Genomic DNA, 15,840 nt, shown 5'->3' on the forward strand with positions numbered 1-15,840 from the left:
TTTAGAATTATGCCTCTCTTTTTTGATCTTTTCCATGCATCTACAACTTCATTTGCTATTAGCACACCATCTAAAATTTGCCTACCACTCACAAAAGCAGACTGAACCTCATTAATCACAGATGGTAACACTCTCCTAAGCCTCCTTGAAAGCACTTTTGCTAAAATTTTATAGACAGAGTTCACCAAGCTGATAGGTCTATAATCCCCCAAGCCTATGGGATTTTCCTTCTTAGGAATAGGAACTATGAAAGAGCTGTTAACCCCTCTAGATAGCTTGCCATTTTGGTGAAATTCATTCACCATACTTAAGATCTCCCCTTTCAATATAGGCCAACACCTCTGAAGACAATTAAGGTTAAAACCATCTGGACCTAGGGCTTTGTTCCCATCACAGTCTTGCACTGCTTCCCATACCTCCTCTTCAGAGAAAACAGCTTCTAGAGTAACAGCATGTTAAAACCTATCACCTACTTCACCCACTTAAACCTACTCCACTAAACGTAACCCACTACACCACTACCACCTCACCTACTCCACTAAACCTAACCCACTACACCACTACCACCTCCACTTCACCTACTCCTTACCTACTACACACTCACCCTCTTCTATATATAGGAATCATGAATCATTGTAATAAAAATCAACATATAAATCAATAATACAATATTCTATCTCTATCAATTTATTTTACATGGTATCAGAGCTATAGGTTAAAGATCTTGGTGTTCTTCACCTTCCGGCGGGCGGCAACCTTGCCTTGACCGCCCGCCGGATCTCAACCAATTCAAACCTCCCTTCACCTCTGCCACTATATGTTTATGCTGCCACTTTCAAAGCAGCCTCTCTTTGCTGCAAGGCTGCCTTCTTCTTGGACAACAATCGGGCTTCTAGGGATACACCTTCTCCAAGATTTGCAACCTGTTGCTCAAGCTGCCTGGCTATTGCCTCTGCTTCATCACACCTTTCCTCTGCAAATCGAAGCTTATCGAGCAAACTCTCATTTTCTTCTTGTAGCGTATCGAGCTCAAACACTACCTCGTTGCCGCCATCCAGATCTCCACCGCAACCACACGCAGTCGCATCTCCGTCGCCGGCCTCTTCTCAAACACCCGTCTCGCCGGCCAGATCCGAGCCCGTCTCCACCTACTGGGACCGCTTGGATTCACCTTGATGAGCCTTTCACCTCGGCGTTACTCTCACCATTTTTAAGCAAGTCGAGTATGAATCCAGCAGATTTGATAGGCCAACGTCCTTGTCCATTTGAATGTCTGTTCTTTGCCTGAGCAGTTCGTCCTACACCCCTACAAAAAAAAAAAAAAAACGCGTGAAAGGTATGGCCTGCTTGTGAGCCAGAACATCTTCTAAATACCTCTTAGCCTTCGCCAAAGGCAGCTTCCTGTTGGCATGTGCTGTCTCTCTTGTGTTCTTGAAATGGACTATGAGATCTGAGCCCCTGGCTTTGCAGGACTTGGTGGGATGGGATTGTCAGGCTCTTTTGAGTACTTCACCATTGTCTCTCTCTCATCTTTCCACTTGCTTTTAACCCTCTCTTTCCTTTCTTTTTATTTTAATATTCACATCCACTACATTTTATCTTTCAAATAAAGCAGCTGTCTGATCCCACCGCCCATCAAAGACTTATTTTATCTTATTTATCATCATCATTTTCAAACCCATCTTCTCCACTGTCCCATATATATATATATATATATATCTTTTTTTTTATTATAATATATTACTCAAACACACTCTCTCTCCTCCTATCTCCCATCACTTTCCTGGACAATGAGCAAATTCTCCTTATCATTCTTATTATTTTTATTATTATCACATGGGCGTGTTCCCCCTCTTTAAAAAAAAAAAAAAAAAAAAAAAAAAAAAAAAAAAAAAAATCAAACAATTTACAACTTTGCACAACACCCATATTTTATTCATCTCCGGGATCAACCCCGATCACCATTTTACACACCCAACCAAAAAAAAAAAAAACAAACATCACCCACAAACACCCACCCACAGGCGGGATTTTTTCCTTATCCCTTCTCTACTCTGCCGCAGTTCTTTTCTTCTTGCCTCCGTCCTGAGCGGCCCTTGACGGTGCTGCCTCCGTGTTTTCCACACCGCCGAGCATGTTCACTCCCCCATACTCCTCCACTGCAGCATATGGCGGACCTCCAAATCGGAACATAACGGTGGCCTTCCGCTTCAGCTCCTTGTTTTCCGCCTTTAGCACACTTATCTCTGCTCGCGCATCCTTATACATGCGTTGGAGCAGAGCCAGTTGGGCGTTTAACTGCTGCACCTCATTTGTCCTACTCTGCAGCCGGTTCGACAAATTTGTAACCGCAGTCATGGTTTCCACACATGACTTCAATGTATACTGATTGGCCTCCACATCTGACTGCACTGTCATTCTTTGCTCCACAGACCGCATAGGAAAGTTCAACGGAGCAAACTCCGGGGCGCTTGGTTGAGGTTCCAGTGCCACCGCACCAGTTATCTCTCTTGTTGACTCGTTGAGGTCGGGAAAAAGAGTGAGCAGACCACGGGACGAAGAGGCCATATTCTGGGTAGCTGAACGGGAAGACGAGGCCATGTTATGGGTTGCTGAGTGTTTTAGAGAAAGGTTGGTTACAGAATGGCAACAGAGTGTTCCAGAATCTCTTTCTCAGAAACGGAAGAGTTTTTTCAAAGGATTTTTGGCGGTTTCAGACTGGTTTGCACAGCCTCCGCCTCAACCTTGGTTAAATAGCCGAGGCCGACACGCCACTCTGTCGCTCACGTGCCTCGCCGCGTCTCCGGCTCACCTTTTGATGGCTCGACGCTTTCTGTCAGGCACGCCTTTTGATGAAGTGGGCGCGCCTTTTGAGGGCGCGACTTTTGAGGGCTCACTATATATATCCATATATATATATATTTGGGCAGCCTATATACACCATCATACAGTGTATTTTTTAAGGGTCCGACAAGACTCTGTAAACTGTCCCGACATTGATTCCGGTTAGCTCCTTCAAGGGTCCGACAAGACTCTGTAAACTGTCCCGACATTGATTCCGGTTAGCTCCTTCATGGGTCCGACAAGACTCTGTAAACTGTCCCGACATTGATTTCGGTTAGTTTCTACAAGGGTCCAGCAAGAATCCGTAAACTGTCACAACAACTATCACAACATTGTCTGCTACAACGGTCCAACATGACCCCATAAACTGTCTTCTACATCGGTCTGACACAACCATCCAGTGTCCTCTACAACGTTATGACACCACCATACAGTGTCTTCACCATCGGTCTGACACGACCATACAGTGTCTCCTATCCTCTTTTCTTTTATGTATTCGTTTATTTTCTTGTTTTGTTACTCTCTCCAAACTCAAGTTGGCTAGTTCCTATCCCCCTTGAGTTTGCGGGGGGCTGTTAAAACCTATCACCTACTTCACCCACTTAAACCTACTCCACTAAACCTAACCCACTACACCACTACCACCTCACCTACTCCACTAAACCTAACCCACTACACCACTACCACCTCCACTTCACCTACTCCTTACCTACTACACACTCACCCTCTTCTATATATAGGAATCATGAATCATTGTAATAAAAATCAACATATAAATCAATAATACAATATTCTATCTCTATCAATTTATTTTACACAGCATCCACAGAGTTAATAACAGCAAAAGGGCCTAGAATTTTTGGCCTAATTTTCCAATTCTCTGAGAACAGCTGACTGCCTAACCACTTCTTGCTTCACCTGATCCGGATCCTCCACACACCTACCCTCCACTACAACAGAGTCAAGCAGATTCTTTCTCTGCCTTCTACTAGCCATAATATGAAAGTACCTAGTATTTTTGTCACCGGAATGAGCCCACATCTGCCTAGATTTTTGATGCCATAGCCTTTCCTTGCTTCTACTAAGCTACCACACCTGGCTCCTAACTTCTCTTCTTCTCTTCAGTTCCAATTCCTGTAGGGATCTAGACTCTGCCTTCAAATCCCATTCATGAAGCTCCTCCTCTGCCTTCTTTAACTGAGTATCAATATTTTCAAACACAACCTTGTTCCACACCCTTAAGTGGCTCCTAAGCAAGTTCAGCTTTCTCATGACTCTAAACCCTGCCCATCCTTGAACCTGAGCTTCGTCCCACCTCTTCTTCACTTCTGACATGAAGGATGGATGGGATAACCAGGCATTGATAAATTTAAAAGGCTTTGGTCCCCAATCCCTGTCATCTTCCTTTATCAGAATAGGGCAATGATCTGAGATTGACCTTGGGAGACCCCGTTGCTTAAAGGAAAACTTTTTCATCCACTTCACATCTAACAAAAATCTATCAATCCTACTCCACCTGTTCCCTCACGCTTATATGCTTAACATTATTTTAGTACTCGGGTGATGTGGGACTTTGCTTCACACCAAAAAGCCTTGATGGTGATCCTACCAGTTAATTTCTTTTCATATATCGGCAAAGGCAATGCATTATAGTTAAACTGATCAGGAGGTTACCCTAATAAAAATAAATAAGCTATATATTTAATTAATCATATTTCAAGCAAACAAATGGCCGTCTGATACGGAAGCATTGACTAGTTTATAGTAGACTCAGCTCACTATTAATAGAGCGACATGCATTTTATTTCAACGATATAGAAATGTTGTTTCAGAATTTGAACTGATTTAAATAGGCATTGTAACTCCTTGATGCGCATCTGCATTGCTACCTGTAAGAAGATTTGTATCCCATTTTACAACTCTAGGTGATTCATTGTAGGAATACGGTGAAGGTATTTGATATTAGATCCTAAAACCTGGGATTTGGCACCATTGCTATAGATTACTGATAGAACTGCCATGATGTTTGCAGGTGACTACAGTTTTTCCTTCTGATTCTGTTGTGTTGTGCATGTGCTTTATCCTTTAGTGAAATTAGAACCCTGTCAATTTTTTTGCTCATTTTTATTGCTGTGCTATGCAACACCCCATGTTAATCTAGCCTTTTGTATGGTTGCACTTGTATTCCTATCTTATTCTAGCCTCTCTCTCTTTTTTGTTTGTATTTTTTTTCATGGCCATATGCCACAATGTCATTGCAGGGCTAATACAAACGAGCTTTGGAACATCAACTACATTATGGAAACTATGAGAATTCGTTTGCCAAGTTGCCAACTTACGAATTGGATGGAAATGATTAATGACAGATATAGGCAGTTGAGAACTGCAGAGGCCCCTGGATGCGTATGCCATCTTGTTTTTCAGAAGGCAACAATGAACTAAAGTTCAAATTGAGGACAACATCCTACTAATAACATGAGTGGACCATTCCACGAGACATCTGAAGGTATTTATAACTTCATCTATATGCTATGCTCCCTTTATTCTCTTTGAAGTCCAAAAGGGCATCTCTCAGGGCACTAGAAATGAATTTAAAAGAGTAATTTGACAAAAGGGTTCACACCACACGATAAAGTGAGAATTATCTAAAAGTTATGTACTAAAAAATTAGCTTTAGAGTAATCCTAAGATCTATATTTTTTCTTTAAATGTTCCAACATATTTAATGCTTGGTTGGTGGTATAAAGTCATGCTTTGGAGTTTGGATCTCTGTTATCAGAATCTTATGATTCGTAATTTTTGCAAAATCAATACGAATCTATTTTGGAAGTGAATCGCACGATTCACAATCGATTCACGATTCAATTCACTTTTTACAATTCATGCATTTTTTCTAATTATTGTGTCCGGTATATTTTTGACTTTTTTTTCATCTTTTTAGTGAAAATGACATAACACAACTTTTAATAGCATTTAATACCAAAATAATCAACATATATACATGATTTGTTGTTATTTTGATGATCATGGAGTTTTTAATAGAATCCAATCAGATTCAGGGGTTGTTTGGGATGATCTAAATAAGTGTACTTTTTGACTTTTTATGGGTTTGAAATGTTGTGATAGAGAGGTGATGTGACTTAAATAAGATGATGTGACTTAAATAGGATAGCAACTTTTTGACTTTTTAGCTTTTTAGGTTATGACAAACAAGACCTCAGTCAGACCCAACATATTTTTAACATTTCTTCTCATTTTTTTTCCCTTTGAAAAATCAATATCTTCTAAAGATGTTTAAGATTAAAGTTATACTATGAATTATCTATTGCTATTTTATTAAATTGAATATAATTGAATATTATATGTATAAATTGAATATAATTGAATATTACATGTGTGAGATCAGTTATAACTTTTAAAATGTTTTAACTTTTAAAATGTTGTAGGCTTTAAAATAAAAGATTATAAATAATTCTTTCTTATTATTTGCTCACTGTTACTTAGAAAAGTATGTATGCTTATTGTCCAAATTTCAATATCGTTGTTAATTATTGTTACTTTAGAAATTGATAGTTTGTCTATTTGGTTATTATCTTTGAAAGAAAATATGTGGGTAATTATATTACTTGAAGAGGAAACGGTTTGGTTCGGATGCTTGAATTACGAGTCTCGTCTGAAAAACCTTCCGTCAATTGAGAAGCTACCAGAGTTTCTCAATGTTGTATCCACACTCCAAATCCCTAGGTTTTACAATGGTGACCTAAGAATCCCTAGATTTTACAATGGTGACCTAAGAGGGAAGAACAAAGAGAAAAATTCTGCAGAGATTTTTCGGGTAAAATCTCACAACAATAATATGTATATCTTCTCTATATCAGATATATGATATATATCTCTGCAGATAGAAGTGGAGTTGTAGGCTCCCACAACAACTCAAATACTTCATTAGATAATTCCTTAATTATCTTATTTATTAAATAGTGTGAATTATCTACAACTCATGTGGACGCTCCATAGGTTATGGGTCGGGTCAAATCTGACTCAATTTTCAATAATCTTTATTAAGAATGATTGATAAGAAATATCTAAAAAAGAAAAAGGTAAAATAGTGATTTTATGTAACGCCCTCAAAATAATAACGTTAAACCCATCAGATAAGACATGCATTTACATATAAACTAACCACATTCCTTTATTTCATTGAGTTTCATTACATAAGTATTACATGTTAACATCAAAACAAAATGCCCTACGGGCTTACAGCTTTCCAAGTTAACACTTGGTTTCAACAAAAGAGTACTAACTCGTTCACACATTAAGCCCTTGGCTTGAAGTTACATGTAATACATCAATAGTAAAACAACTACACTATGTCCGCCTCTAGCCTCCCAAGCTATGTCCTTGGAGGTGGCATGCTTCCTGCACCTGAAAATGATATTCCCATATAGGGTGAGCCACAGCCCAGTAGAAATACACTAAACCAACCATGGACAATGACTAAAACATTAGCAATTGATAGTTGGTCAACACTGATACAATCACATAAATTACATATTTATGTCAACGACTTACAAGTCCCAATTACATTTCATTTTCCCTTTTTCAACAGATAAGCATACTAGCTCTATCATCATTTCCACAGATACGTATAAATACTATATCTCACATTCAGATAAGCATAAAAACTATATCCACATTCTCAACAGATATGTATAACAACAATATCCACAGATAAGCATACAAGCTGTATCCACACTTCACAAAGATAAGCATATGAGCTCTATCTTCACTTCTCTAGACAAGCATATGAGTTGTGTCTACGGAGTTCATCCCCTATCTCCTCCCAATACTTATCCGGTTTAGAGGTACATCCCCTATCTTCCCCTAAACCGCGGAGTACATCCCCTATCTCCTCCTCTACACATAACGTATATAAACACATTGGTTCTATATACAATCACACAATACACACAATTAATGTATTCTATCAACCGTCAAGTTCCATGACACATTCCATTGATTAGTTTCCGTTTACCTAATCATCATGCATTGTCTACAACAATCTCGACTATCCTCCACCGATAGCCCAAAGCAGTTATTTCTAAAACAGAAAATAAATGCACAAATGGATATTCAATCAACATTTCATTTCCTCATTTCTCACCAATTAATTATCCCAATTAATTAAACAATGTAATTAGGCCATTTTCCATAATTACTATTTCAACCCTTAGGTCCCATTTTCATCAATGATTCAACAATCATTCCATTTTTTCTATGCCAAACATGCATCTAGGTTTATTATGAATAAAACCCCAACTTTTGTAAAATTACACAAAAGCCCCAAACTTTCACAAAATTACCAAACCAAGCCCAACATCTCAAAATACCAAAATTTAAAGACAAAACCCATAGAGAGGAGTAGGATATCCCTACCTTGAAGTTTTAGCCCAAAAGGAGATGAAGACTCCAAGATCAACTTGCTCCAAATCCAAACTTTTTCAGATTAAATCGAAGCTCTCAACACCCTCTACCTTTTTAACAAAGGCCCTAGGCTAGATTCACACCCTAGGGAGATCAAACCTTAGAGAGAGTGCAAGTTTAGAGAGAGAGAGTGTCGGATTAAGGGTTTGCTCAAAGAAAAGAAGTGAAAAAGTGATGTTTTAGACGCTGCTGTGCGCTGATATAAAACACGCTCGCTCGAGCGAAGGATTGGTCGCTCGAGCGACCAGACACAGAAAACTCTCGCTCGAGCCAAGAAGTTCTCGATCGAGCGAAGAAAAACCCAGACCGCTCGAGCCACGAAAAGCTCGCTCGAGCCAGGAAATGCAACTCTCAGGTCCAGAACCAGACGCAACACCACTCTCGCTCGAGCGACATACTCCTCGCTCGAGCGAAGGACCAAAAATCTGGGCAGCAACACTAGGCTCCCAAACGCAACCAGCCTGAAACAAACCTGCCCAACGCATCTTATAACTCAATATACAAAGTAAAGAGGATGCAAACTAGAAAATAAACAACTACCAACATCCACGGACACATGTCCGGATCACTGTACAACAAGGGTAAACCCGGGATCGCTATATTTTACATAAGAATCTTTGTTAACTTCTTACCTATTAAACTACGTGATTATCATTTAAAATAACATTTTTAGAGATTTAAGTCTAAATATTTTATATTCATAAGATATATATAGCATCTAAATGTGTAGATATATATTTTTAAGTAATTTAAAAAAAGTGACTGAATCTTTACGATTCACGATTCGATTCGATTCAGTATGAGACCATTTCAATTCACGATACGAATTTAGATTTGACAACTGTGGTTTGGACATAGAATTTTGTTGAACTAAGATGATATCCATTTCTTATAAATAAAGACCTTTGTTGAAATGTCATCTTTGTATAACATATATATAGATACGGCAAAGGGGTCTTGCAATTGGTGGATGGGTCAGCAACGATTATTTGACACATGGAGTGGCCATTATGGGTCATTTGCCAGTAAGTGATTGACTCAAATGCCATCTCAGCTTAAAAGTGCAGTGGTGTGAGGTTGGCCTACATGCTTCTCTTTAAGTATCACAATAAAATGATCTCTTAGCAGGCATATCAGGTGTCATCAAAAGGAGGCATATAGATGGTGTCAAACATACTCTTCATTTATCAATTTAGAATCACTTGGTTGGATTTTTGGCGATGGTGTTGATTGATTCTCGACCATTCTATATAAGGTCAACCTTGACTTACCTGCTTCTCTAGTGGATGCCAGTTATGGATGCCAGTTAGTGATGGCTTGACACCTCAAGATTGTATGGTGTGTAGAGATGGTGTTGACATATGGTTTAGACAGTCTACCAAATTAGACAATGACCATGGTCTATCCACTTGCTCCTGTAGGTAGGACAGAATTAGGAGAAGATTATGGGGCCATGACCCCCTTATTTCTATGAACATTATTGTTTGTTATAGAACTTTAAATATCTATATATATATATATCATTTTATATATAAAATGCTCCCAGTATAAAAAAAAATGTCATTCTTCTTCCATTTTGAATTCTCTTTCTGTTTTACATAAAAAAAAAAAACTTATTCATCTTAATAGAAATTACTTCTATGGTATTTAATTATATATATATATATATATAATTTATCTATCATATATACATACATGTGTGCTATGTATATATGGTGAAAAAAATTATTTCTCTTTTGGTCCCTCCAGTAATAAAATTTTGGTTCCGTCTCTGCTTGTAGGCAAACTTGCTCATTAGATGATCCATGTCAAATTAGGCAATGATGGTAACTTCTGATTTGTATTTCTAGACCCGAGGCTTTGATGATCTGAACAGTTGATTCTTCCTTGGGGGAAAAAAGAACTTACATACTTCAGATTGTTTCAGAAGAGAAATGAACAAAATGAGCAATGACCAATTTCGGACAAGTTTTCTATTCTTCTTCTTCCTTTTCACAGTTCTATTTTTGCAAAAAGAAAACTGTTTTTTTTATTTTTTTTATTTTAAAACTCTAGACAACCCCTTACAAGTTATAGATTAGACACCTATGGGATCCCCACCTAGTTAGATTAGATACTCAAACTTGGGGGTAATGAGATGCACCACTTCTCATTACCGAGCAAAAAGCAAGAGCCTTTGTTTTGCTTAGAGACCTAGAGGTTACAACCCCAAATGTTACCAACTAAACTACGCCCTTGGGTTTAGAACCTATTTGTGTTTGTGCATTATCCAAAAGTATTCAGGATCAATTTTCGTCAGTGCAAAACGTAACTTACCTGACTGGGCTCTTTCTCTGTCTTTTTTCTATGGAGTGTTATAATTTCACATGATCTAGGGGCCTAACCCTACGCTTGGTAGGGTTATTATACCAGGATCCTCCAAATTGTTTGCCCGGACAGTTCCAAAACCAGCCATGTAAATGGTACTGAATGGAATAAGAAAAATATCACTGTCCCATTGTATTAGAGGGTCTAGTTGAACTACCTGGTCTGACATTGCATAATGCCCAGAGACGGGCGGAGCGAGGATTCCTCTGTTGTGGGAGCCGGAATGAAGTTATGGGAAATTTGTCAGAAAAATAGTGAGTTGAGTCGGGTTTTAATAGATTAAATAATTATTGAAATATTATTTAATATAGGCTAATTAACGTAAAATATATATATATATATAGGAGATTAGAAATTTGACCTAATAATAGATTATTTAAACTTTGGCTTCAAAATTTAACAAGTTTTAAAATGTGTTCAAATTTTGTTTGTTTGAGCTAAGTATTAAATTGTTCAAGCTTGATTGCATCAAATTTGGATTAAAAAAAAAGGGTTGACCACTAGATTGATATGAAATACAAGGCTGTTTTAGCTTTAGTTCATTGTTTTGTCAAGCACTAAGAACTTATCATACAATCTAAGCTAGCTTGCTTGATAGTCAATCTAGTAGTTGGTCCCTATTAGGACTCAGTACACTACAAGAATTTGCACATTTGGCGACTAAACAAAATTTAGTTGCCAAAAAGTTGACTTTGGGCAACTAAAATATGTCTTAGTCAGCGTTGGTACAGTTTTTAGCTGCTAAAATTTTTTAGTAGGCAAATATTATTTATTGGCGACTAAATTACCTTTTTGTCGGCAAAAGTGACCCTTTTAGCGACTAAAAAATTTATTAGTCGCCGTTAGTCTCAATTTTAGGCTACTAATTTTTTTTTAGTCGTTATATATGAATTTTTGCCTACAAAATAAATGGTAGTAGCCAAAAATAGGTATATTTTTTTGGTTAATCTTTAGCGACTAAAAAATTTAGTGGGCAAATACAAATTTTTTCCGACCAAATGGAGATTTAGTCGCCAAATATACATTTGGTGACTAATAAAATAGTCGTTGTTTCTTTTCCTATGGCTACCAAATAGGATAGTCGCCCATAATAACACTTTTGCCGACAAAACTTTCTTTTAGTCGCTAAATCTTCAAAAATTTTAGGGCGCGCGTGGGGACTCTTTTAATGCTGCCCGCCCCTTTCTTTGTTACACACAACAACATTCAAACCTCAGAATCAGACACCAAACCGAAGACAAACACCTCACTGCAGCCCACCGTACGGAAGACATTGCCACGGCCACGACCATCACCACCACCGCAAAGCACCATCGGCACAACCACAGATCTCAGGTTCCCTCTCTCTCTCTCTCTCTCTCTCTCTCCCTCGCTCGCTCTCTCGATCTTGGTGTGTTTGTCTGTCCATCTCTCTCTCCCTCGCTCGCTCTCTCGCTTTGGTGTGTCTGTCTATTATCTCTCTCTCGCTCACAGTCTCTCTGTCTCTCTCTTTCTCGCTTTCTCTCTCTCTCTTTGTCTGTCTCCATCTGTTTCCCCCTTTTCTGATTGTGGCTTTAGGATTTTATATGCTTAATTTATACTCGATTCAGTTGGTTTATATGCTTGATTTAGTTGATTTATTCTCTCAATCTCGCTCTCAGTCGAACCCATTTCAATACATCATTGTCTTGGTTTATATGCTTGATTCAGGTGCATTTACTGCTCTTTTTTGAAATGGGTTTGTCCATATGATGATTGTCCCCCAAACCAGAGTTAAGAATGTAATTTCAGCAGTGATTTTTTCATTGTAGAGGAATTAACTTAGGACCTAAACCAGAGTTCTGAAATGGGTTTGTGCATTTACTGTTCATTTCTGAAATGGGTTTGTTGTTATTATTATTATTATTATACACTTTCAAAGAAACACCTGATATGGCTGAAAAAATCAAGGATCAACATTATTGCCCTACATTACCCCTGTTTACCCTATCTAACATTTCTTTTTCTTTTTTTGTTAGTGTACACAAGCATATGCAAGGAAGAAAGAAAGAAAAAAAAAAAAAACAAATAAAACAAACCTATGGGAAAATCAATCTCAATTTCAATTTCAAGAGTTTTCAAATTAACTCCATCTACTTAAGCGTGTCTTTGTCCCATTATTGTTTCCAAAGGTGGTCAATGTTGAAGCACAAAAGGGCTGTTCATGCAACCTGAGGTCCACGGAAAGAAAGGTTTTGTCACTTTTTTATAATGTATATGAATAGGCATTTAGAAAATTAAAACTATAGACTTAAAAGCAGATACAGAAGCAGTTTGATTTATTAATAGATTCTTCTCTCTCAAAAGTGGTTTCATGGATTGGGTACTTGAAATACTGTGGCTGAAATTTGGTACGGAATATTTTTTAGGTAATGCTGGTCGTCTTCCGCAGTTGGTTCCTGATCAAACCCTCAAGCTAAAGCAACTTACTGTGCTAACACTGGCTGAGACAGACAAGGTATTTGTTTTTAAACTTTCAAATGTTTTTAACTTGTTTGTTGACTTAAATTGATGGTTAATTGTTTGAAATATATTGATTCACTTGTTTGATGAGTAATCTTGGTAACTTCAGTGTTTGAGTTAAGGGAAGGACTACTAAAATTTGCCGTTTTCAGAACTACATGGTGCTTATTTTTCGGAGCTTGGGTTTCTATTTGCAATGTAATCATCACTTTGGTGGCAAAACCAATTTGATTAGCTTGTGGCCTGGCATAGCCAATCAAAATCTGTAGCATGCATTTTCACAAGGGTGACTCATCTCATTGTTAGAGAAAGATGCTCATTCTTTTGTTACTTTGCACTGTGTTGGACTTTGTAGAGATGTTAAATTGTTAGTCCTCTTTGGAGTTGAATGAAATGTTAAATTCATTAACTGATTGATAGAATTTATTGGTCAAGTTTGTATATGGCATATACAAAGTAAAAGATTAGTATTTCAAGATTTCTTTCGATGAGTTCCATACAATGTATATTATTAGAATGTAGTATATACTGCCCTACCAATACAAACTACAAATATACGTGATATTTTGTTTTGATTTTCTTGTTGTGTTGTCATATTTTCTCTAACAACTCAGTTGCTTTATAGTTTGTAAAGCATTTGTTTTTTGTTTTTATTTTTTATTTTTTTTATGTTGTTCATTTTATGGTTATCAAACTATTTCCTAATATGGTGGCAGACAATCTATAGGTTTTTCTTATACTATATATCTACGTTTGGAATTTATCAGGTTGTAATTTTTTGTTTTTATTTTATTTTATTTACTAAAAAACAAAAGCCATGTTTGGCGCACATGTATTAAAAAAAATGTATTTCTTTTTTTTTTTAGATAGAAAACACGAAATTGGCAACATTATTTATAGAATTGAAATTCTCAGGCTCTAATTTTTGGTCCTTTCCCAGGATTTGCCCTATGACATATTGATGCAGGAGTTGGATGTGACAAACGTACGCGAACTTGGAGATTTTCTTATCAACGAGTGCATGCATGTGGTAGGTAATCCATCTTTGCTTCCTCATCTGACAACATGCTAGTTTTGAGATATACTACCACCCAACAAAAATCTGCTTAGTTGCCAACAGGGCAAGGAAGAAGTGGTGGTTTACCTCTCTGTGTCTGTCTCTCTTCTTTAAATCTATGTTTTTGGGGGTGTTCACTTGTGACTTGGACAGAAACAAGTTATTAGTTTATTAACACTTCAATTCGTGCCATTTTTGTTTTTTGTTTGTTTTCAGTTACAAAACTGGTGATCTAGGCTTTGAAAGTGTCTCGAGCTCTGGATGATGACCCTTCATTTGGTGTTGTACAATTATTACTTTGCTTTACAATGTTATTAAGAATAGCCAGGTCAGTTGCATCACTAGAGGCATTGTCTCATCTCACTTAACCTCTTGGTTGGTTGTAGAAGGTTTATATTAGATTGGAACGCTTTGTCCTTTGCTTAGATGCAAATGCAACACATTAGCAGTCCATGATTGTCATAATTTGTGGCAAAACTAAAACAAAGGTTGCAAAATTTAGACTTGCATTATAAGGACTATTCATATGAGTGAGTAGTATTGAGTGGATGGCTGCAGCTCTGCCTTTACTTCATATGCATGGAAAAACTTCCCCTCTACTGATTGAAATTAGCATTTTTGTCAGAAAAAGGGGCCCTTTAGTGAGAATCTTGATGTAATGAACAACATTTTTAGTGAAGGCACAACTCCAAAGCATGATATTCCTTAGAGAGGGTACAACTTTGAATAGCCCTGTAGATCAACCTTACATTTATATTGTGTCAGACCTAAGATCATTGCAAGACATTACGTGGGCACCCCTCATACCCCAAGGACTAGTGCCACGTAGAAAATATAGAAAATAAAAATCCTAGAAAAGAAAACAACAGTAATAATAAACACAAATGTGCTGGTTGATCAATCAGTGTATTATTCTTGCCTATGTCTCAGTATGTGCTGGTTGACATGACACTGGCCTTTATTACTTACCATGCACATCATGCGTTGTGTACCACATCTTTAGATGCATCAAATTAATTTTTAACTAAAATAAGATTTTTTGAAAAATTCATGTCTAATTAAAATCTTTTTTCAAACTGTCTGGCTAAGGCAACTAATTAATTTTGTTGTCTGTACTTTAAATCTGGCATGCATATAAGCCTTCTAAGATATTGGAATTGTCAAAGGCAACACAGCACCCACATATCAAAACAAACCCAATTTCTGTTATTCAGCCCCTGAACCACTGTACGGATGTCACGACCACCTTCCTTGTGACAAATAGGACCTGTAATAACAGACAGAATGCAATTAGCACATATAGACAAGAATAACATTTTATTTTTACTAGTAATTTTTTTTTTCTTTTTGTTAATTTTAATTTTTTCTAATTATTTTATCTTTACTCCATATGTATTTTGTTTGAAGGCTGAGGAAGCTGCTATTGCTGCATTGAAGAGAGCTCTTGGTGCTTTGAGCATTCATCTGGCTTCAAATACTTACCTGGTTGGTCATGCTGTAACCCTGACTGACATTATCATGACATGTAACTTGTTTCCGGGATTCACTAATGTCATGACTAAGAGCTTTACTGCTGAGTTCCCTCATGTTGAGAGATACTATTGGAC

General features: G+C 37.4%; 1 protein-coding gene across 1 annotated transcript in view; it reads left to right on the forward strand.

Moving 5' to 3' along the window:
- The window catches only part of LOC114312661 (elongation factor 1-gamma 2-like), a 37,686-nt gene that overhangs the window by 8,938 nt on the left and 12,908 nt on the right, over positions 1 to 15,840 (forward strand). The window contains exons 3-6 of the mRNA XM_082899737.1: positions 5,106 to 5,350; positions 13,083 to 13,171; positions 14,117 to 14,206; positions 15,641 to 15,838. Of these exons, the coding sequence (XP_082755863.1) occupies positions 5,320 to 5,350; positions 13,083 to 13,171; positions 14,117 to 14,206; positions 15,641 to 15,838 (408 nt within the window). The 5' untranslated portion in view covers positions 5,106 to 5,319. The remainder of the gene's footprint in view (positions 1 to 5,105; positions 5,351 to 13,082; positions 13,172 to 14,116; positions 14,207 to 15,640; positions 15,839 to 15,840) is intronic.

Source organism: Camellia sinensis, chromosome 12 (genome assembly GCF_055761805.1).
Source record: "Camellia sinensis isolate YWXY chromosome 12, ASM5576180v1, whole genome shotgun sequence".
Classification (NCBI taxonomy): domain Eukaryota; kingdom Viridiplantae; phylum Streptophyta; class Magnoliopsida; order Ericales; family Theaceae; genus Camellia; species Camellia sinensis.